Source organism: Schistocerca gregaria, chromosome 6, assembly GCF_023897955.1.
Source record: "Schistocerca gregaria isolate iqSchGreg1 chromosome 6, iqSchGreg1.2, whole genome shotgun sequence".
NCBI lineage: Eukaryota > Metazoa > Arthropoda > Insecta > Orthoptera > Acrididae > Schistocerca > Schistocerca gregaria.
The window spans coordinates 307,302,421-307,327,051 of record NC_064925.1 but is presented as its reverse complement, the minus strand read 5'-3'; the positions used below and the strand labels follow the sequence as shown (position 1 = coordinate 307,327,051).

The 24,631-nt window shown below is 40.6% G+C and overlaps 1 protein-coding gene across 1 annotated transcript in view; it reads left to right on the top strand.

Moving 5' to 3' along the window:
• The first annotated feature begins 4,030 nt into the window (after window positions 1-4,030).
• The window catches only part of LOC126277932 (beta-galactosidase-1-like protein 2), a 139,619-nt gene continuing 119,018 nt past the window's right edge, over window positions 4,031-24,631 (top strand). The window contains exon 1 of the mRNA XM_049977513.1: window positions 4,031-4,327. Within this exon, the coding sequence (XP_049833470.1) occupies window positions 4,267-4,327 (61 nt within the window). The 5' untranslated portion in view covers window positions 4,031-4,266. The remainder of the gene's footprint in view (window positions 4,328-24,631) is intronic.

Genomic DNA, 24,631 nt, shown 5'->3' with positions numbered 1-24,631 from the left:
ATTGTTAAAAATATTCTCACATCACACTCCGTATCCAAATGCAATTGCAAGAACTTCCGTTTTACCGCGTAGACACCAACGCATCGAACCACAAGGCGGAAAAGAAGTTTTCTTCTTCACTGAAACTAACGGAATGCAACAGAAGAGGTTGAAATTTGACTCTCTGGATAACGAATCATCGGAGAAAAGCGCAAAGGTTTGTCTAGACACTTTCAGACAGCTAAAAATTCCGTTAGATAAATTAATCGCTTTTTGTGGAGAAGTACCGATACCACCTTCGAAGGTCTTCATAGACGCGGTCAGCGGAATGCGTTACACTAAATTAAAGAAGAACTAGGAAAAAATGTAGAAGGAATTGGATGCCCTGCCCATATTCTCCTCAATACTATAGAAGGCGCTGCTGGATTCTTAACTGTCGACGTTGGCATAATTGTCATGAAAATATTCAGTTTTTTATATATATAAAGTGTGGAGAAGAATAAAGTTTCCATAACTGAAATAAGAAATGTATTAATGGACTCTCAAAGATTCCTGAGTGAAAGGAAGACTGCCAATTTTATTTGCATGCAAACCAAGTTGAAACTGAACAAATTACAGAATGAGAACCCTAGCCAAGAAATAATTAATTTGATTTCGAAATTTGAGGAAAAGACTATACCACAGCAATTGATTACTTAGAGAAATCGGCTGTTTCTTTTAATAATCAAGTATTTGACTGGATGACGCTATCTGAAATCCTGAATTGGGTGATGATTGAAAACACTTTTATATACCTGACTAAAACCAGTGTGAAGATTTCAGGCGACAATTGTTTTCTGATTTTTAGAAACTAAGCGTGACTCGGAAGTCTAAACACACCGTGGAAGAAGGAAACCGAAAATCCTGAACGCAAATGCCAACTGCTAAAATTATGCGAGGACTTGTTTTCTATTCCCGCACACAACACCACTGTGGAAAGAGTATTTTCGCTGATGTCGGCCCAGTGGATTGAAGAAAGAAATCGACTGCTCCCAGGGACTGTGGAATCAGTCTTACAGACTTGCTCAAAAAGGCGAAAACTTCTTAAAAATGTGGTGTACCAACTGCCTCTGCAGTAATAGTATTGTAAATAAAAAGTAATTATATGAAATAAAATGTTTACTTCATTTCTACACCCCTGTCAAGGTGTCCCTGCTAGATATAATAACCCCATGCGAACCTCGGTCTTGTTGTTGAACACAATTTTTAAACCTTTACAGGCGATTGCTCTCACTGGAAAACGTATTCCTTCAAATTAAGTACATATAATGAATCTTTCAGTATGTGGGTTTCCCATACACCATTTACAAGTGCATTTCACTTAACTGGTTTCGATCTTCAGCGTAAACAACTGAATTATCTCCTGTATGGGCAGGAATGTCGAACTTCTCTAGTGTTTCAATGTTGAACACCATTCCTTGTGTGAAGCCATGTGTTTTGATATTGCATTGTCAGCAAGCTAAACATTATCACAATCAGTAGCCAAAATGTTTCTAATTTCTGCACTCGGAGCATGATATTCAGGTTCATAACTTTCTCTTGACGATTAAAACTATCTCTTGTGCACTAGGCCTTAGAATCATCTTTCTTATTGTAATAATAGCACCCAAAATTATTCTTGTGGACAGACTTTTTGCTGGAATTGCTTTGCGAACATTGTTTTTTTTTATTCTTTTTTGCTTAACCTTAACAGCATGCCAAAACTCTAGACAGCTTCAAACACACATATGTAAACCTATTTAATAAACTACCAGAGTCAGTTAAGAGTCTGGAGCTGAAGAAATTTAAGATATTTGCAAGAACTTTATTAATTCAAAATTGTTTTTATACAATGGAAGATTTCTGTGAGCATAATTTCTAACATAAATTAATTATTTGTGTACTTATTGTCATTGTTGTTTGTGCATTTATTGACGTTGCTTATACAAGCTTTACATCTCTGTAAATGTTTTGTTTTTGGGCAATAAAAATCAATCAATCAGTCAATCAATCATCGAATACAATTTCTACAATCTGGGACGAAAGTTGTTCTTCTTTCAATGATCTTGCTGTTAAGTGATCGAAAGACTGCCTGCTTTCGAGACAGGAGTCTCAAGCAGTAGCAAACGAACTATGCAGGGTGTTAAAAACAGTGTCAAGTATTTTGGGAGATGATAGACCTATCAAAGGAAGAAAAAAGTGCAATAAACGTGGACTCTTAAACGCATACCCTAACGAGCTATATTCGCTTGTTCATCATAGTAACTTTGCTACATACCTATTCTACTACAAGCTCTCTGATTTCCATATTGTGGGAGGAGGTAGTATAGACCAAAACCAAGTAAAACTGTGCAGTAAACATAAGCTGTAAAACTCATACCTTAAGAGCTATGAACACGTGTTCAATAGAAAAGGTGTCCTTCACAGTAGCGAAGACGAACAACTGCTCAAAGCTCTTGCAGTATCAGTGTGCGTTTTAGAGCCCGTGTTTATTGTACTTTTTTTCTTGTTTTGGTGGGTACTACCACCTCTCAAAATATACGGCACTTTTGAAACACCCTGTATTTTGCCGGAGGTCCACCTAAAACTTCGGAAATCTTGTCAGTATCTCCCACTGGTTCACGAACATCTGCACCTGTACTAATCATCCAACTTCGGTAATATGTTGCGCGATAGCATCACATTGTTACATTTTATACTTGAGAATTGTTGTTTCAATGTAAGTTTATTTGTTGCAGATCGTTGTTCACGAAATATCACATTATGGCATTTTATACTTGAAAACTGTTATTTGTTAAAGATCGTTGTTCATGAATTATCTTCAGATGATTCCACACACTATGCAACAGGTCAAATTCCGTACCAGGCGAGTATAAAGCATTACTTTTACATTAAGCTCATCCCATAAATTACTTGCTTTCAGCTGGCCTTACTTTACTTCCATTAATAACGTACAGCAATTTCTCAGCACGAAAGATAATTTCCATACGACGTTTCTAGAACTGAAAATAACTCCGTCTTCTTTGTATATACTGAAAACCTTCATGCAATCCATCTTTTACCTTTGCACTTTCTAAGTGAAAGCACTCAGTATAACTGAATTCTCTTCAGAGACTTGACTGACGCGAAGAAAATAAAACGTTACACAAGTTAATCAACACCGTTTACTGGACCCGTAACGTGCTGGACAAATTGTTAAGTTATCACAGTTTCCAATGAATAAGTTTTATTGCTTGAATAAACAGGAGGGCACTTTAAACACGAGACACAGAACAGAATTCCATTATTGTAACAATGAGAATAAGATAAATTAGTTCGCGAAGAAATAAAAGATCACGTCATTAGGAAATGTCAGATATTAAAAAAAAAACGTACGTACTATTGTCGGAGGTCACAAGATGATCAGCAAAACAAGCCATAGTATATAACAGAATGTGAAATTCAAATTGTCTTGTAGGCCTCTCGTTGTTATGCCTAAATAAAGAAAATAAAGCGGGAAGAAAGCCTGGAACATTTTATTTTAATAATCGTTTTATCATGATCTTCCGAAGTTTCAAAGTCGCACGCTTTACGCAGCAAACGCTAATTCGAGATAGGAAAAGTCGTTCATACTCTAAATCACAGTTCACACACTTTAACACGTGGCTTAAAATCGTTTGAACTTTTCCAGGTCTGCAATATTCGTAAACATTACACATTTCACACTCCGAAAGTTATTAACGTATTTAGTAAAAAACTGGTATCACAATGGTTTTCCCAATAGTGTCGTAATGGAGTCTCTTTCACTTTTACTCTTTGACCGATTTGGCACGAAACGTAATAATGAAACCAAATAAAGAACCACGCATTATATACGTACAATTAATAAATTCAAATGACAAATGGCGTCTGAGAACCATGGACATGAGAACTTGCTCATAAATTCAGCGTTTGTTACTAAGCGTCAGATAGTTAAGGATCAATTTCACGTCTTTAAGAACTTGTTTAGAATTGACAGTACACTTAGATATAGTTCAGCGGAGAATCTCTGGGTGAGGTTAAAGCGAAGGACTACCGTACTTGATACTGCGTTGTTGATGCCGAAGTAGCATTGTTGTGGCCTATACGTTAGTTGTTTTTAGGATGAAGTATAGATAAACCGTATGTGGAAGCAGTATACTGTAATTCGGACACTCAGCGGAGGTATACAGCAATCAGTTAATCTGCTGAGGCCTGCGACATGGCGCGCAGTATATAAGCTGGCTCGAGATAAACTGTGCTCAGTCCAGCATGCTGTGGGCAGTGGTGTGCATCGTTGGCCTTGTGGCTACAGGCAGTGTTCGCTGCCAAGGTAAGGTCATCTACACTGAGTTTCACCTCTTTGCTCCTTAAGTCATTTATAGTGGAGTGCACAGAGCACTTCAAAAAAATACCTTCAGCTCTGTGGCCGATTGCATTGGCGAAATAGCCATTTCTTTAGACGTTAGTATTCATTTTTGCTACAGCTGAATTTTTCAGCTATACAGGTCTCGTGAGCAGAGCAGAGGGTTCTTCATACCAGTGTTAGTTAATTTTGTCCTATTCCATTGACGTATAAGAGCGGGTGAAAAATTACTATCTTTATGTCTCAGTACGCGCCTAAGCTTCTTCATCTTATTCCCATGCTTCCTACGCGAGATAATATAGCAGGAATATCTCTGAAATGAACATAGCGAACTGTGCATGTCGCTAACAAAAAATATAAATAGTGGCACATTCGCACTAATATCAAAACTTTAATATCGAACGTATTTGCTCTGTTGTCGCGCATCTATTTATCAGTAACAGCAAACGTTGAATTGCAAATAGAAATTCGTAAAGCGAGGAAAAGTTACATTTCATAAGTAAGTACTACAAAGTTCTAATTAGGCGCTTTACGGTGGCCGTGATTCTTGAGCTGCACGATACTGTTGGCAATTCGTTGTCGTTCGTCATAGCCAATTGGGCAGTAATCAAGGTGATGGTGTACGCTACGCAGTGAGAATCGCTCAGTCTTATAATCTTGGTTGTCACAAATATTTGACTGTTTTTTTTTCTTTCAAAAAGTCACAATTTTCGAGGTTGTCGCTAGGTTTGGACATAATAGCACAGCTTAAAAAGATTTCTGCAATCATAATGGTTTCTCTGCTTTCCGAGATATGGTTATGGTGGAACATGAGAGCCCAGTTTAAATAATTGCGAGTGATACACTTTACCAACTAAATTTACGAAGTAGAGGAATTAACGAACGCGCAATGTGTAGTGGGTAATAAAAAAGAAAAAAAAGAAGAAAAGAAAAGGTTGAAAATGTGGGAAGAAATGGTGAATAAAAAAAGGGTTTTAAAATCGTTAATGACCTTGGAAAAGGGAAAGAATGAAATGCAAATCGGACTTCGCATTACAGAAAAGTTATCGGACTTCGTGATTCGGAAAAGCTATTGTTGGGGTGGTCCTTGTGGCGTTTCTGAGCAAAAGCCAAACCAATTTCCACTACAAAAATTATTTGAAAGAGAACAGAGAATAACAAAATGTGATTAATAGGGGGAAATAGAGTAGATAAGAGTTCATTCTTCACCATGTTAACATGTCTTCTCTCGTGCGGCGTCCAGGTCTTGTTCTCCAAAAATCTCCTGCTTCATTTCTCCGTGAAAAGTCGTAGCTGCTCCGAAATCTTGCAATAAATTTCATTGTCCAGGAATTACTAATGTATACAAATTAAAACCATCTTGATATTGAATGCAATGTATTTTACGTTGCTGCTTCCATCCTCCATATTTCAACACGAACTTCCACAATACGTCTGCACATCAATGAGTTTTTTCGTCTTACTCCGACCAAGACTAGCTAATAAGTTAGTTAAGCTTCGCTCTCAAGAGACAAGAGCGGGTAGAAAACAAAAAGAGCTAAAATTTTTGTACCTTCATTTTCTTATATATTTTCTCTGCCGTCGAGCGCTCATACAGCTGCGACGGTATAATTTATATCTGAGGGAACGAGTGTAGCTCGGCGAAATTCAAAGTCCCGCTACAAATGTCATCGTGTGTCATATACGACTCATAATTCGTCGTGTTCACTTAAATGATTCATCACGCGAACCGTTAACAACACCAACGCACAACGGTAAAGCTGCAGTCACCGCAAGTGCGCTTCTACTGTCTACACTATAGAACAAAACAAAAAAATGTTTTTCAGGATAAAACATGGTGGACCTAACTAATTTGGACTAGCAGATTCCTAAAATGGAGTTTGACTTTCGCCATCACCCTCCAATTTTTTGTTAAGGATGTTTTTAAATGCCTATATCTGAAAACAAAGAGTAGGGTGATCTACACTAAATTTAGACAATATATAACATACTTAATGCCATAAAACTATCTCACTGTACTGACCTGGGCCTAATGAACATTTTTACAAGAAAAACTGCAACATTCATTTGCTCAATGATGATGCTGGTGGTGGAGGGTTGAGTCTTTTTGATGACAACTTCCTTCTGTGGGATATGTATCCTTCACGCTTCTAAAGTAAAAAAAAAGTAGTCACTTAGCGTTGAAGGGTTAATCTACCTTTATAGTGGCTTTCCATTAGCAAAATGTTCTGTATCCGGATCGTCACTAACTGGTCCCAAATTGGTAGGGAAGAAATCTAACTGAGAATGAAGGAAGTGCATTTCTAGTAACATTCTGCATCCAAGATTTTTATAGTTCTCTAAAAGAGTTCCCATTAATATGTCTGGTCTCTGTTCTTGTATCACCTAAGAAAACTTCAACGACATCCTTAAAAGAACGCCGGGCTGCAAGTTCTAACTGCCTTAATTTTTCTTCGAAGTTCTTATCATGCATTAAATTTTTAATTTTTGGCCCAATAAGAATCCCCTCTTTCAATTTGGAGTCACTTAACTCAGGGTATACTTCACGTAGATAAATGAAACCATTAGCATTTTTGTCCATTCCCTTGACAAAATTCTTTATAAGGTCGAACTTAATACGCAGAGGGGGAAGGAGAACATATTGAGAATCCACCACAGATACATAGTTCACAGTTTCTCTCCCTAGAGACAATTTCTCTCGTGGTGGCAACTGCTTAACTGTATAATGTTTATCTGTTGCACGGCTGTCTCAAAGACAAAGGAAACCGCAATACCTCGTGAAACCACTTTGGAGACCAGTTAGTAAATCAGTCACCTTAAGACCATCACATATTTTCGAATTTTCTTCCTTATGCTTAATAGCTTCAAGTGTCTCTGAAAAATTTACGTTGTTCTCTTTCATAATCGCAGAGTACCTTACGGGTACTGATGGAAACGTATTACCATTATGCGATAGTTCAGCCTTCAGACTTGTCTTGGAAGCGTCAATAAACAAGCGTCACACAGCAGCATCGTATGGTATGTTTAACTGTTTCATTAAACCTACTCCATCAGTACAAGCAGAAACCTTGCCCACCATACGGTAATAAGTCATCAGATCTTTATTACGTTGCCTCAAGTGAATACCGTAATTCTTGTTTCTTCATGAAGTGAGTTCAATTCCTTAAGACGTGAAGATAAAATTTCTGCATGCTCCTTGGATAAGTATAAATCACAAACTAGGTCATTCAAGTCTGCTTGTGTAATTAAATGTGGTCTTTGTTCTAGTAAGTGTTCCTTTCCACTTGATTGACATTGTGCTTCCTAAGCGATTGTAGATTCGTGATCAGAATTATGAATTTCTTCCCACACTAGTGGAGTAGTTAGAACTGGTACGTCTTCACCGTGGGGAACAGGTCTAATTGCTGAGGGCAGGTTAGGGTACTTAATATTCTTCTTATTCTTTGATGAAAAGCCAGTTACACTAGTCAAACAGAAGTAGCAATCATCAACATTATTTTAAGGCACTCACCAAATCATTGGTATGCCAAATGGAAAGTGCTCTTTTTCTCCTTTCATCCATTGTATTAGTTTAAAATTGCACCTAGTGCAAGTTATGTGAGGTGCCCAATCTTTATCCTGATCTCCCAGTTGGCATTTGAAGTATAAATGATATAAATAAATTGGTCGTCTTTGTTTCCTTGTCGTTAATTCAACACATACATAACAAAATGAATCGGCATCGTTTGTACACCCATATTTTGATTTCTTCATGTTGTATTTTCAATGCCTATATAACACTTTTCTGTCGAATGAACTTAGCCAGATCAATTTTTGAAAAAGAAAATAAAAATTCAACAACTTGAGATAATATAGAAGGAAGAGTAAGAAAATGTATGTGACTGGAGGCTTTGAATACACAATGTAAAACATACTAATGTTACATATTACATTTAAAGTTGAGAACAAAAAGATCACTGCACTAACTTTTATCACGCTCCTTTCAAACACAAAGCACTTAAAAATTATACAGTTAATTCAACCATGTTATATAACTTGTTGGTCATATCTTTTAATCCTGATGTAATGGACAATTTTTGATTTCACATTTTTATGTCACTTTACGATATAGAATTAAGTTTTATATATTTTTTATCTGTACCAAAATCACTGTTGTCATGTTAGTAAGAGGTGCTTTATGTTGAAACACAATGGAGGTAGCTTACTAAACACTCGTTCGACGAATATTTTAATACTATTCGTCTGGAATTCGTACCAGAGAAAGAGATAGACATGTAGAGAAAATAAGATAGAAAGAAGATCAGTGCGTTTTGTTACAGGGTAATTTAGTACGCACGAAAGAGTCGTAGAGAAAATAAGATAGAAAGAAGATCAGTGCGTTTTGTTACAAGTTGATTTAGTACGCACGAAAGAGTCTTAGAGATGCTCAGCCAGCTCCAGTGAAGGGGCTGCAAGAGGGGCATTATGCGTTACCGCCTGTTTGCTGTTGAAGTTTCGAGAGCAGAGCTCGTAGAAAGAGTCGAACAATATATGGCTTCCTCTACGTACATCTCACCAATAGACCATGAAGATAAAATTAGAGATTCGAGTCCACATTGAGGTTTACTGACAATCGTTCTTCCCGCGGACATTCCCATCAGGACAGGAAAAGCGGACTGTGACACTGACACACAAGCCCCCTCCGCCACACACCGAAAGTTGGCTTGCGGGCTATAGACATAGATGTAGGTGTAACATAGGCATAAAACCTTAGGGCTAATTTACGTGGCTGTACGGTCACGTACTTATGAGGCAAGTGTTCCATTTTTTTTTTTTTTTTTATTTACACATTTCGAGCAACGTTCACCCAGAGATAAGATGTATATTTTATAAGCTGAATCATTTCCTTCGTATTAATCACTTTTCCGAAACGTTGTGCTTATTTGACAATAGTCACTAAGTTCCTATGAGGCGGGAAATGATTATGTGCGATTAATATTTTAATTTCCCCTAATAATGCACCAAGATTTTGCCAGAAAGGAAAAACGGAAGAATTTTCTTTAAAAAATCAGATCGTGATAAATGATAATTTTTTGCATCTCATAGCTCTAAATTCGAAAGTTTTCGTGACACCGTTACTTTGGCGCAGTAGGAACCCATTTCACAATACCGTCGCAGCATAATTTATTGAAACAGAAACTTGCCAACACAATAAAGCGCAGTATAAAATCTAGAAAATGGCGGCTGCTATCCCCTCTCGTAGAGTAGGTAAAAAGGAAAAAAAAAATCCCGACGTCTTAAATGTGGCACTTGTCGCAAATAAGGGTAATTCCCTTGCCTTTATCTCTTTAAACCTTTGTAAGTCAACTTCATTCCAGGTACTAGTAGTTAGTTCTATTGATCGCAGAGATAAGCGGACAAGTGCTCTGGCCACCTTTTAGTCTAGCAGCCGTTTGTATACCTATCGTAAGAACGGGTACACTGTTAGTATCCAACAGTACAGGGTCAAAATTTAAACACTGCACACTTCTCAGACAAATTGAGCAAGTCGGTTGGTTGTTTTGCATTAAGTGTGGTCTAGTGTGGACCTTAAGCAGCGTATAAACGCACTATTTGTTCATGGGTGATTCAGAAGAAAAAAAAGTGATATTGGGCTTGAAAAGTACCAGTTATGGGGATGACAACGTCCCTAACTTCTGTTCACGGTAGTTGTTGTGGTCTTCAGTCCTGAGACTGGTTTGATGCAGCTCTCCATGCTACTCTATCCTGTGCAAGCTTCTTCATCTCCCAGAACCTACTGCACCTACATCCTTCTGAATCTGCTTAGTGTATACATCTCTTGGTCTCCCGCTGCCCTGCAATACTAAATTGGGAGGGGGCTGGATCTGAGTATGGGGTATTCACGGTATACCATCGAAAGTTTTACGATATGTTCGTAAGATGATGTTCTCAGGAAACTGTGAAGCTTTACTGGATATCATTACACTTCGCAGATATCCAGAGGTTGTACCTATAAACTTACTTATGTACTTGCCGTACTTACAAATGTAATTTTCGGTCTGAGGTGTAAAAGTAATTTACACTGATACAATGAACACATGGCAAGGCTTCTAGACTCATCGCAAGGGTTCTGAGATCACCAAACTATATTTTTAGTCAGTACATTTTCAACAATAAAGCTTCATGACGCACTGTCTCTGTAGAATGGACACTTCAAACCTATACAAATATGCCCAGAGTACTGCAGTGACAAAACACGGCCTAATAGGGTCTCAACATGCCTGAAAAGAACTTAAAATGCTGCCAAAAAATTATGTAAAGCTGTAAAGATGGCAAATATAGTAAAATGTTTCTAGTAACATTTTTTCTCTTCTCAGACATAAATCACAAGCCGGACATTTTCGATGAATTGCGATCAATGAGCAAAGACTTAAAGCAAACTATTTTTTGTTAATCGTATATTATGCATATTTATTTGTTGTTTATATGTGTCAAAGTATATATAAATGTATCGCAGCATCTAAATAAACTGTCAAAACTAAAAATGTTTCTGTCAGAGCAAAAAAAGGCGAGTATGTTTCTCTTCAAAGGACTGACAGAAAAGTGGGGAACCAACTGTATCCGTCCTCATTGCGGCTTCTCACCAAAAATTGTGGCGATTGAACATATTCGCCCTTTGACGGTCTGAAAAAGACCATCAGAGTGGCAGAGCCTGTGGAAGCGAAAGGAGACAGTACAAATGGGACAGAGAGAGAGGGAAGGCAGCAATGGCAGGAGAGAAAAAGTGTCAATGAAATAATTTGGTATGGATGAAGACAATAGCGGTGCAAGCCAGAGAGAGACGAGATATTGATGCTCAGTGAGAGACAGTGGCAATAAAAGAGAGAGATGGATGGAGATAGGAGCAGTGGAAGCAAAAGAGATAGGCGACAGTGGAACTGAAAAAGATATGAGTGGAGATCATCGATAGGCTCGGGGGCAACAGCGCTGTTACTACGGTTTGGGAGGTGAGCTGGATCTGGGTATGGGGTACTTTTAATATTTTGGAAGACGAAATGGCGACGTTTAAGTACCAAGGACCAATATGCATTCGATACCTGGAATGAACTTGGCTTTTTAGCTGTGAAGAGATAGGCAAGAGAATTACGCTTGTTTGCGACAAGTGCCAAATTTCAGACGTCTTTATTATTATTTTTTAACAATACGAAGAGAATGGGCGACTGTTTCTTAGTTTTGTAATGCACTTTATTGTGTTGCCAAGTATCTGTTTCAATAAATTATGGTGTGGTGGCATTGTGAAATAATTATTTATTGCACCAAAGTGAAAGTGTCACTAAAACCTTCGAATTTGGAGCTATGAAATGCAGCAAATTATCGATTTAGCTGAAATATCTTTTTTGAATAAAATTCTTCCGTGCCTCCTTTACAATACAGTCTTAGTTCATTCTTAGGGAAACTAAAATATTAATCGCACACAATGATTTCACACAGCATAGGAATTTAGAGACGGATAAACAAAATGTTTTGGAAAACGGTAATACAGAGGAAATGATTCAGCTGATGAAATAGATATCTTATCTGTGGGTGAACATTGCTTGAAATGCGGGATTGAATGTTAAAAGCCTGTGTAATACAGACTTTTAAATGATTTTCTTGACAGAAAAACGCCTGACTACATTAGGTATAGGGGAGGGCACATTTTTGACCAATATTTTAAACATGATTTTCTGACACCAATTGACTTTGTAACCTCTACGAGGTAGTCAATCATGTTTTGCAGTTGAGGAAATATTTGCGTACTATTTGAGGTTAACCCATACATTGTAGAATCGTGTAATGAGAAGAACAACAAGTTACTTATACACACATGTAAAGCAGACTGTAGTTTTCGTAAGAACTCTAAATGAATAAAGACACTTTTTATCGACAACAAATCCTCCCTCCGTCGGAGGTTCGAGTACTCCCTCGGGAATGGGTGTGTGTGTTCTGCTTAGCGTAAGTTAGTTTAAGTTAGATTAAATAGTGTGTATGCCTAAGGACCGATGACCTCAGCAGAGTGGTCGCATAGGAACTTACCACCAACGACAAACAGTACGTTCTGCTTATAGGTGCACTTTCATAACGAGGATATTTATCGAAGAAAAGCCAGAGTTGATCAAAAACGGTTAAAAAAACATCTCTAAGCTACGTCTGTTAATACTAGATTTATGAAACCCCTAAAGTGTACATAAATTATTTAATCACTGCCTTTATTTCAGTAAGACAAACTGTAATGTAATTATTTAGAATTACATACAGCACAGAAGCAAAAATACATCAGATGTTTCTAGTTATTCTTGCACTGTGACATGTTCCTTTCTTTGTATCTTCCGCCTGCTGTATGAGAAATTAAAGTTAACCGCGATGCATTTTGCCAAAACTCTAAAGGTAACACAGTTATATCAGTTTATCCTCGCTGGTTACAAGTCCTTTGCACTCGCCGCTATATTGCTATTCTCAACTGCTGGCTTCAGTGACACCATTGATACTGTATACGGTATTGCCAATCTAGTAACGTATGTATTTGATTGCTATATACCGTAAGTAAATAGGAGAAAAATGAGACAGTGAGAGAGACACTTATAAGGCTATAGACAGTGACAGTGATATTTTGAAAACTTAATTACAAAAAGAGACTGGGTAAAAGGATTTATAATGTTCGCCCCACTCTTCTGTCAGTCTTTTGAACGGGATGGGTCTGTACTAACGATGTAATGGCATCTATAGTACTAAGACGGTCTCCCGGAACCCAGTATCAGTTGCAGGTTGCCTATCTTACCAGTTCCAGGGGCACAAAAAATTTGATTTTCAGTATTTCGTATACTTATCGATTGATTTCAAATGCAGTCATAATCTATTAAGTGGCATAATCGCACGTTAAAAGTTTGACGAGCAGTATTACGGTTAGAAACTGTGGTTGGCTTGAGGCAGAGTAAGTGATGGCACGCAAATACCCAGACTATATTTATCCGGCATTTGAGAAAGAGAGCACTTTGCGACTTCCAGCTAACTTTGCACATAACTTCAAACGTTTAAGAAACTGTCTCGCTTGCTACTTTTCCGCTGTCCGTGCAGACAAGCTTCAGCATTAGGCGATACGATTTAACTTGTTACTTTCTTTCTATAGATTGTTCATAATACACTGTACATGCAAAATTATATCATTGCACGACGCACAGTTCTGGCGATATGACATCTTAAACACTGAGATGCGTGGAATAGTAGTCTTTGCTTAAAACGGAGAGCTAGTTACCCAGGCTGCATTCATGTTTTGTTTTACAATGAGAGCGTTTAGCAACTCTACACTTTTTCTCGCTTACACGGTTACAGTCAAATATTTAACCCATTAAATCAGTTGGCTAGTTGTCAGCCTTTTGAAGTTGTTTTATACATAGGAGTTCGATTCATTATAGAATCAAGGTTTACTGGTTGAAAATGTGCAAGCCGCTAAATAATAATGGAGAGAAAACCAGTGGCAGCAAAAAATCTTAGATAAACCTTACGCCGAACCATTGTCACCTGATTTTTGGAGTAATATGCGTCGACGACAGAAATTGTGTTCTATGCATGTGGATGCTCACTCCATAGATATTCCTACACTATGGGTCAGGTATAACATGGTGGTGGCAGAATAGTCTCAGTATTTCTCGAATACTAGCTCTAAATTACTCAATAGCGTTTTGCAAAATCAAGTATCATGAATTCTCATTTTAAGTTCCTCGAGCATCTCTGTGAAGGCAGCTGTGAGGGATGTGGTGGGGAATGGGGAAACAGCCCTGCCTCCCTCTCTCACCTACCGCGCAGCTAAAGATCTGTGCCGAAAAATATAGCCTTACTCTTATGGACTTCATCGCCAAAATTGGATTTCATTGTTCAGTGGTTACGCCCTCTGTGTTTCTTTTATTTTTTATTTAAAACACCTGTCCAAAGCGGAAAAGCTCCAGTGAGAAGTGCATGCAGAAAGCAATATACTGACGGAAAAAACTATCATTAGCGATGTTTTACCTGGATAAAATGAAGTACGTATCGCGACAAAAAAACATTTCAGTAGCTGCATGTATACTGCATATCACCAGCATTAATACCAAGTATTCACAAATGGAGAATTTGACGGATTTTATTGCAGGAAATACTAGCACACTGAAGAAACTAGACAATTTTATATTTACACGGCTCGAACCACATCACGTCAGTCACAGTTACCAACTTGACTCAACTGCATTCATGAATATATTTTTAGAACAGCGCGTGTTATTCTGTCCAGACCACGTCATTCGGTCGCATATCGCATTCCTGCGGCGGACAACTTCTCAGTTGCAGAGAGTAGTATTTTCGTATGGGCTACATCGATCTATTACGATCTTAGTATATTATCTTTGTATTCGTTCGACTTCTGCTGTGATGCTTACTATATAAAGCTTTTAAATCCCGCAGAAATCCTGTAGAGTTCGTACCACTAACATTTTGGTTTCGATTTTCTTTACAGATCTACGTACCACTCTCTCTCTCTCTCTCTCTCTCTCTCTCTCTCTCTCTCTCTCTCTCTCTCTCTTACTCTCTCCTCTCTTAAGGAGTTCCTGCAGCTGTCACCACATCTCATATATCTGGCTCCATCGGTTCCTATCTTCCTATGCTTCCTAGTCTTCTGTTTCTCTTTTTCTTATGGCCCCTTTTATCCCGCCTAAGACAGATTTGGGTCTTCCTCTTCTCCTTCTTCCCTGAGAATGATGCATCAAGATCTTCTTTGGCTACCAGTCATCTGCCATTCGCGCTATGTATCCATCGCAGGTGAACTGCCGTTCCTCTGTTCTATGTGTGATACTTTCTCGAGTCAGGGTCATTTCTTTAATCTTTGTATTTTTACGTGATCTTGCCGAGATATTACAGGTCTCGATCAGTTTTTATTTTTTCCAGTAAGCTCCAGCACTCACATCCAAAGATCTTTACAGGCTCCACGATACTTTTTAGATTCATCTTCTTTACTTTCCAGCTTGTCTTAGAAGACCATAACAGAAGATTTAGTTTATGGATTGCTGCTTTCCCATGGACTACTCCTTGCTGTGTTTTCCAGTCGATTGTTCCGTCTTACGACAGGATGGTACCCAAATATTTAAACTTTTTATATGGCTAAATGCACTAGCCCTCTAGTATTATGTTTCGCTTTCAAGATCCCTTACAGAACAGGTTAAGTATTCTTTCGCCTTCCTGCTACTCTCTGTTGGCATTCACCGTAGATTTATCTACGTTTAAAGAGAGCAGCCATTCATGACATGGAGTGGAAACTTTCTACAAGTCTTTCTGCAGTTCCCTTTGAATGTCCAACGATGATACTTTTCTACGGCTAACATGATTTTCAACGAACACTCTGGTAGTGGTGTGAATTACATGATAAATCATTTATATTGGGTGTTTAGAAAAAGTGTTACATATTCCTACAGAAGGTAGTATTGGTCAAAAGTAGAAGAAAAATTTCAATGATAATATGTCCGGAAACCAATACCTTATGCCGGACGGAGTGGCCGTGCGGTTCTAGGCGCTACAGTCTGGAGCCGAGCGACCGCTACGGTCGGAAGTTCGAATCCTGCCTCGGGCATGGATGTGTGTGATGTCCTAATGTTAATTAGGTTTAATTAGTACTAAGTTCTAGGCGACTGATGACCTCAGAAGTTAAGTCGCATAGTGCTCAGAGCCATTTGAACCAATACCTTTTGAGATATGAGCTGTTGACGATTCCCAGTTCACAGTCAGTATTTCATTTATTGATGAAATGGCATTGTAATTTACCACAATACGCACGTGTGGCCAGATGCAAATCCTCGAGCAATCATGGAGGTGAGACATCAGAATCGCTTCAGTCTTAGTGTATAGGTAGAACCTGTTGTTGACAGAATCATAAGACGATACACTTTACCAAACAGATTAACAGGTATGAAACATCTTGGCAGATTCAAACTGTGTGTCGGACCTAGATTCGAACTCGGGATCTTTTCTGTTCTATCGGTTGCGCTAGGTAAGCACGACTGAAGATCCGTCTTGACAGCTGTACCTCCGGCAGTACCTGTGTACTTCTCCGCACCTCTGCTGTACAGTGGAAAATTCGTTCTGCAAACCTCCGCCAGGCTGTGGCTAGCTGTGTTTCCGCAATATCGTTTCTTCCAGGGGAGCTAGTCCTGCAAGTTTCGCACGAGAACTTCCGTGAAGCACGAAACGTTGGAGATGAGGTACTGGCGGAAGTAAAGCTGTGAGGATGGGTCATGAGTCGTGCTTGGGTGGTTCAGTCGGTGGAGCACTTGCGCCGCAAAAGGCAAAGGTCCCGAGTTCGAATCTCAGTTCTAATCTGCACCTTCGTTGCAGAGTGAAAAATTTATTCTAGCGATCAACAGGTGCCGTGTGTCACCGGTCTCTACGCTATGAATTAGCAGTGCTATTGAGGGCCGTTACCCTTGCAGAAAGATGGCTGTGGTCTGTGCACGACGGGGCACCACCCCATTTTCTAAGCATCGTGCCATATTACCTCATCGCAACATTTCATGGGCGATGGATTGTTCGATGCGATCCGTTAGATTGGCTTCATCGTTCAATGGACCAAAATCCATTGGACTTTTTGGCCTGTGGACAAAATAAAGACACCGGTGTATGCCCAACCGTACTAACTGCTGTAGCAATAAGTGACACATTATTTTGAGACACGCTGTAGATGTCGAGAACATTAAGAGGTCACTACGTTTCCTTGGAGCAGACCCGATGTTACTTCCATTCTTTTATGAATAAAACCATTTAGGTCGTTTAATATATTTCTTTATTTAGAGCGTCGTTTTGGCTACTGCCATCATCAGATCACAACTTAGAACCTGTTAAACAACTTTCAGTGACTGTATCAACAAAACCTAACACTGCTTATACTTGTTTCATTGATACTGAGGCTGAATGTTGTTTTACGAGTTCTAAGTTTTTATCTGATGATGGCACTATCTGAAACGACGTCACAACTAAATACATTAAGCGATCTAGACGGCTTTTCCACAGAGTATCCACAATTATCGCAGACTCATCCAGGAAATTTATTTCCTTTCTAATAATATACCGGGTGGTCATATTTGAAGTGAAGCTACTGACGGTACTCTAGTGCGGGTTATAGTTATCGTTTGGCAGCGAAACTTGATAGATATGGTAACGCGTTCATAGGAAACCGATTTACACTGAAAGAAAAATCAGTTCCAATTTTGGCCACCGGGTGCAAATCTGGCGCTGTAAATGCAAGAACGAGGTATAGAAATGTCATATGTAATGGATTAGGCACGAGGTCAAATAAGTGAGAATGACGTAATATTGACTTTATTATTAACTGCTGCTTGCACAATTTGTTCAAAACGAGTACTGGAGATGACTACGAGATGTTGCGTCTGTAAACCACCGTGATCAACAGTTGCTCGCAGAAGCTCGGTGGAATTTGAGCAACGTGTTCCTGTATACTGGCCTTCAGATCAGCTAGAGACTGAATGTGTCCCTGGTAACGCTTTCTTCTGGATCTCCACAGAGCCGAAAGTCACATGGATTCAGATCAGGTGATGTTGCAGGCCATGCTCCTGAAAAACCTTTGGAGGTAGCGCGTTCCTGGTTGGTTGGTTGGTTGGTTGGTTTGTGGGGGTCGAGGGGACCAGACTACAATAGCCATCGGCCCATTGTTCCACGACCATAAAATCTTACAAGGCGTAAAAACAAGTACAATAGGTAACAAGGGACGACACAGAACAAGAAAGGCACAGGCAAAGTCCAGAAAACAAAGCGCATAGAGATGTACAGTGGTTGTACGACCATAGAAACAAAAAAAGGAAAAGCGAACCACCAGGAGACACACTAAAAACCACAATCTAAAACCGTAGGCCAAAGGCCAGACTCAGCTCGAAAAAGCCCACACACCCTTAGACCGAGCGATAATAAATAAAACTCAATAACACTGCTTAATAATAAATAAAATAATAATAAATAAAACATGGTCTGCCATTGCAGCGTCATCCGATAAAAGTGCAGGGAGTGTTCAGGCAGCGAAAACGTCTGCCCGAGTGCAGTTGAAAACGGACAGGCCAACAAGATGTGGACCACTGTCAACACTGATCCACAGCGACAGAGAGGTGGGTCCTCACGGTGCAAGAGATGACCATGCGTCAGCCACGTGTGGCAATGCGGAGCCGGCAGAGAACAATTGAGTTCTTGCGGGAGGCGCGCAAGGAGGAGCGCCACACACCAGTAGTCTCCTTATCGGCCCGAAGTTTGTTGGGTGTAGGCAGGGTGCGCCATTTTTCACCCCAGGTGCCAAGTACCTTCTGCCGCAAAACTGACCTGAGGTCATTCTCCGAAAGGCCAATCTCCAAGGCTGCTGCAACGACGGTCTGTTTGGCCAGCGTGTCAACACGTTCATTTCCTGGAATGCCGACATGACCCGGTGTCCACACAAAGACCACGGACGGACCGCAACGGGCAAAGGTATGGACGGACTCCTGGATAGCCATCAGCAGACGAGAGCGAGGAAAACACTGATCGATAGCTCGTAAACCGCTCAGGGAGTCACTACAGATAACGAATGACTCACCTGAGGAGGAGCGGATATGCTCTAGGGCGCGAGAGATGACGACCAGCTCTGCAGTACAAAAAACTGCAGCCAGCCGTCAACGAGCGTTGTTCATAATGATCCCCCAGAGTAAGAGCGTAACTGACGCGACCAGCAACCATCGAGCCGTCGGTATATACCACGTCAGATCCTCGAATTGCGACAAGTATTGAAAAAAAGCTGCGGCGGAGGGCCTCAGGTGGGACTGAATCCTTCGGGCCCTGCGCCAGATCGAGCCGAAGGCACTGGCGGGGCACAAACCACAGGGGTGTATGTAGAGGGACCCGGAAAAGAGGCGGAAGAGGGAAAACTTCAAGCCCAGAGAAAAGAGCACTGACGCGAACTGCGGTCGTACACCCTGACCGGGGCCGCCGTTCCGGAAGAAGGTCGACCGAATTGGGGAACAGCACACGGTAATTGGGATGCCCAGGCAAGCTACAAACATGTGCAGCATAAGCGACAAGTAGTTGGTGGCGCCGGAACCTCAATGGAGGGACACCAGCGTCCACAAGTATGCTGTTGACAGGGCTTGTCCGGAAAGCTCCACTGGCGAGTCGGATCCCGCTGTAAAGTATGGTGTCAGGCAACCGCAACGGGAAAGGTGATGCCGAACCGTAAGTCAGGCTCCCATAATCTAGACAGGACTGAATTAACGCCTGATACAGCTACTACAAACAGCATAGTGAACGCATTATTGTGGCCAAGATAGATACGAAGCCCACACCTACTACAGTAGTACAAGTTTATATGCCAACTAGCTCTGCAGATGATGAAGAAATTGAAGAAATGTACGATGAAATAAAAGAAATTATTCAGATAGTGAAGGGAGACGAAAATTTAATAGTAATGGGTGACTGGAATTCGAGTGTAGGAAAAGGGAGAGAAGGAAACATAGTAGGTGAATATGGATTGGGGCTAAGAAATGAAAGAGGAAGCCGCCTAGTAGAATTTTGCACAGAGCACAACTTAATCATAGCTAACACTTGGTTTAAGAATCATGAAAGAAGGTTGTATACGTGGAAGAACCCTGGAGATTCTAAAAGGTATCAGATAGATTATATAATGGTAAGACAGAGATTTAGGAACCAGGTTTTAAGTTGTAAGACATTTCCAGGGGCAGATGTGGACTCTGACCACAATCTATTGGTTATGACCTGTAGATTAAAACTGAAGAAACTGCAAAAATGTGGGAAATTAATGAGATGGGACCTGGATAAACTGAAAGAACCAGAGGTTGTACAGAGTTTCAGAGAGAGCATAAGGGAACAATTGACAGGAATAGGGGAAAGAAATACAGTAGAAGAAGAATGGGTAGCTCTGAGGGATGTAGTAGTGAAGGCAGCAGATAATCAAGTAGGTACAAAGACGAGGGCTGCTAGAAATCCTTGGGTAACAGAAGAAATATTGAATTTAATTGATGAAAGGAGAAAATATAAAAATGCAGTAAATGAAGCAGGCAAAAAGGAATACAAACGTCTCAAAAATGAGATCGACAGGAAGTGCAAAATGGCTAAACAGGGATGGCTAGAGGACAAATGTAAGGATGTAGAAGCTTACCTCACTAGGGGTAAGATAGATACTGCCTACAGGAAAATTAAAGAGACCTTTGGAGAGAAGAGAACCACGTGTATGAATATCAAGAGCTCAGATGGCAGCCCAGTTCTAAGCAAAGAAGGGAAGGCAGAAAGGTGGAAGGAGTATATAGAAGGTTTATACAAGGGCGATGTACTTGAGGACAATATTATGGAAATAGAAGGAGATGTAGATGAAGACGAAATGGGAGATACGATACTGCGTGAAGAGTTTGACAGAGCACTGAAAGACCTGAGTCGAAACAAGGCCCCGGGAGTAGACAACATTCCATTAGAACTACTGACGGCCTTGGGAGAGCCAGTCATGACAAAACTCTACCAGCTGGTGAGCAAGATGTATGAGACAGGCGAAGTACCCTCAGACTTCAAGAAGAATATAATAATTCCAATCCCAAAGAAAGCAGGTGCTGACAGATGTGAAAATTACCGAACTATCAGTTTAATAAGCCACGGCTGCAAAATACTAACGCGAATTCTTTACAGACGAATGGAAAAACTGGTAGATGCAGACCTCGGGGAGGATCAGTTTGGATTCCGTCGAAATGTTGGAACACGTGAGGCAATACTGACCTTACGACTTATCTTAGAAGAAAGATTAAGAAAAGGCAAACCTACGTTTCTAGCATTTGTAGACTTAGAGAAAGCTTTTGACAATGTTGACTGGAATACTCTTTTTCAAATTCTAAAGGTGGCAGGGGTAAAATACAGGGAGCGAAAGGCTATTTATAATTTGTACAGAAACCAGATGGCAATTATAAGAGTCGAGGGGCATGAAAGGGAAGCAGTGGTTGGGAAAGGAGTGAGACAGGGTTGTAGCCTCTCCCCGATGTTATTCAATCTGTATATTGAGCAAGCAGTAAAGGAAACAAAAGAAAAATTTGGAGTAGGTATTAAAATTCATGGAGACGAAGTAAAAACTTTGAGGTTCGCCGATGACATTGTAATTCTGTCAGAGACGGCAAAGGACTTGGAAGAGCAGTTGAACGGAATGGACAGTGTCTTGAAAGGAGGATATAAGATGAACATTAACAAAAGCAAAACGAGGATAATGGAATGTAGTCAAATTAAATCGGGTGATGCTGAGGGAATTAGATTAGGAAATGAGACACTTAAAGTAGTAAAGGAGTTTTGCTATTTAGGAAGTAAAATAACTGATGATGGTCGAAGTAGAGAGGATATAAAATGTAGACTGGCAATGGCAAGGAAAGCGTTTCTGAAGAAGAGAAATTTGTTAACATCGAATATAGATTTATGTATCAGGAAGTCGTTTCTGAAAGTATTTGTTTGGAGTGTAGCCATGTATGGAAGTGAAACATGGACGATAACTAGTTTGGACAAGAAGAGAATAGAAGCTTTCGAAATGTGGTGCTACAGAAGAATACTGAAGATAAGGTGGATAGATCACGTAACTAATGAGGAGGTATTGAATAGGATTGGGGAGAAGAGAAGTTTGTGGCACAACTTGACTAGAAGAAGGGATCGGTTGGTAGGACATGTTTTGAGGCATCAAGGGATCACAAATTTAGCATTGGAGGGCAGCGTGGAGGGTAAAAATCGTAGAGGGAGACCGAGAGATGAGTACACTAAGCAGATTCAGAAGGATGTAGGTTGCCGTAGGTACTGGGAGATGAAGCAGCTTGCACAGGATAGAGTAGCATGGAGAGCTGCATCAAACCAGTCTCAGGACTGAAGACAACAACAACAACAACAGTCGTAGAAGGGTAGGCCGATCGGCACCTCAGATGGGGTGACAGAAGCAACGAAGAGCGTGAAGATGCCGTCAGGACGTTTGTTTAAGCTGCCGAATATGGGGCAGCCAACTTAACCGGGTATCGAGAACCAACCGCAAAAACCGATGCGTCTCAGTTCAGCAGCTGCAATGCCTGTGGAGCTATAGGATAGGCAGGAGTCGTCAGCGTACAAGGAAGCTGAGACAGACGTTCCCACCGCTGCAGCGAGCCCATTAATTGCAATTAAAAAGAGGCAGACACGTTCCTGGAAGATTGCATTAATCAAATCTTTTGTTGGGCGAGCTACGTAAGGTACTGCCCCATCTTGTGCGATAACAGTGTTTTCCACACAGTTGCACCCTTCCAAAGCAGGAATCACATGCTGTGCGAGGAGGTCGCAGTAAGGTGCAGACATCACGGTACACTAGACAGGTCATCTGGGTGATTTCTCTTCAAAGAAGAAACGACAGAGAATACAGGTGCTTGTGAATCCACTCCAAACGGTCACATACGGCGAGTGCAATGGCTCTTCGTGCACAGCACGCGGTTTAACAGTAACCTAAATTCGGGAGTTCTGTGTTCACTGGTTCTGCAATGTAAAATATGCCTCGCCATAGAATATTGCCCGGCCACACGCCATCATCAACTTTGAGCTGTGCCAGAAACCGAAGACAAACTCAAGCACGTTGCTGCAGATTATGAGGTATGGGAACCAGTGCAAAATATAGCGCAAAATTTTCCAAACTGTCGACCATGGGACGAACCTAACACTGCTCGGTGCACGTAGTGCATGGTCAGTTACAGCAATAGGAACCTCGTCAATACCTTCAACCGGGTTAGGACGCCTTGCACTTCCGGACGCCATACCAAGCTCGCACTTGTTTTCGAATTTCATTATTATCTTCTTTAAACCATTTAATGACATCGGACCTCTCCTCAGAACATAGAGACGGCGACACACCCTCAATGCAGCACTGTAATTGCTACCATTCACATAAAACAGTTTCACTAACAGTTCACGATTTTGTTTCTTGATTGCTCTTACTGCTCACTCGCGTTATGGCCTGTCAAATAACAGTGTTTATGTCATACCGTCATACAAACAGTTTCCGCGCCAGATTTGCACCTGGTGGGCACAACTGGAAGTACTTTTTTCCAGCGTTAATCGGTTCCGCATCAACGCATTAGCGTATCTACCGAGTTCCGCTGCCATTCGATAATTACAACCCAAACTGAACGTCCGTGAGCCACCTTGTATGTTTCTGCTAAACATTTGTCATCCAGTACTGGCTTCGCCCGCATCTCGTGGTCGCGCGGTACCGTTCTCGCTTCCCGCGCCCGGGTTCGATTCCCGGCGGGGTCAGGGATTTTCTGTGCCTCGTGATGACTGGGTGTTGTGTGATGTCCTTAGGTTAGCTAGGTTTAAGTAGTTCTAAGTTCTAGGGGACTGATGACCATAGATGTTAAGTCCCATAGTGCTCAGAGCCATTTGAACCATTTAGTACTGGCTTCAGTTAGCTAAAAATTCAGCGAAATAGTCGCACAACTGCGAAGATGTTCCGAACAATTGGATTATTCTGTCAACGAAACCTCGATTTACAAGAAAATAATTTGAACTTTAACGTTACTGGTCAAAGCATAACGACTTATCTCGACATTCGCGATACTCCACGTGATTAAAGCCGGTCTGCCGGTTTTGGCATAGGTTTGCCGTAATTTTCATAAATTAGTTCTGGCCAATGTCGGAAAGTTACTTTGACAATTTGTCCATTTTATTACTTTGAGTAGGCTAACGCCGATTTCTTTCTTTTTTTTCTTGTCCAACCGACCACATGTTTCGCCTCTAATGACCTAAGCGTTGACAAACATTCCACATGTAAAATATTCCCTTTTCAGCAAGTACTGTCGAGGCGAGTCTGTTAACTGATAGGTGCTGCCGAATTTAATGTGTTTATCTTAAGTTTACTCTTACATTTATTTCGCCGATGGTGTTACATATCGGCGGGTTGTTTGTTGAGCGTAACGTGAGAACCCATTCGACAGAGGACTACGTAAAAAATTATCCGATATCTATCTGTACATTTTATAGCCTGGACACTGAATTTAACAAGGCGATCAGAAAATGTATTGCCTCTTCTTCGCCTCGTCTATGGCGGGACTGCTTTTGGAGGAACCTTTCCTTTTTCACTGCGAGTCGGAGTGGATGACCTTGTCTTGCGAGCCACGGCATTACCGCTATCATGATACAGCAAGCTCAGCCGCTCGTGCACATCCGTCGCTATTCCACTTTGTATTTACGCTCGTTTTTCCCCGGTGAAGCATT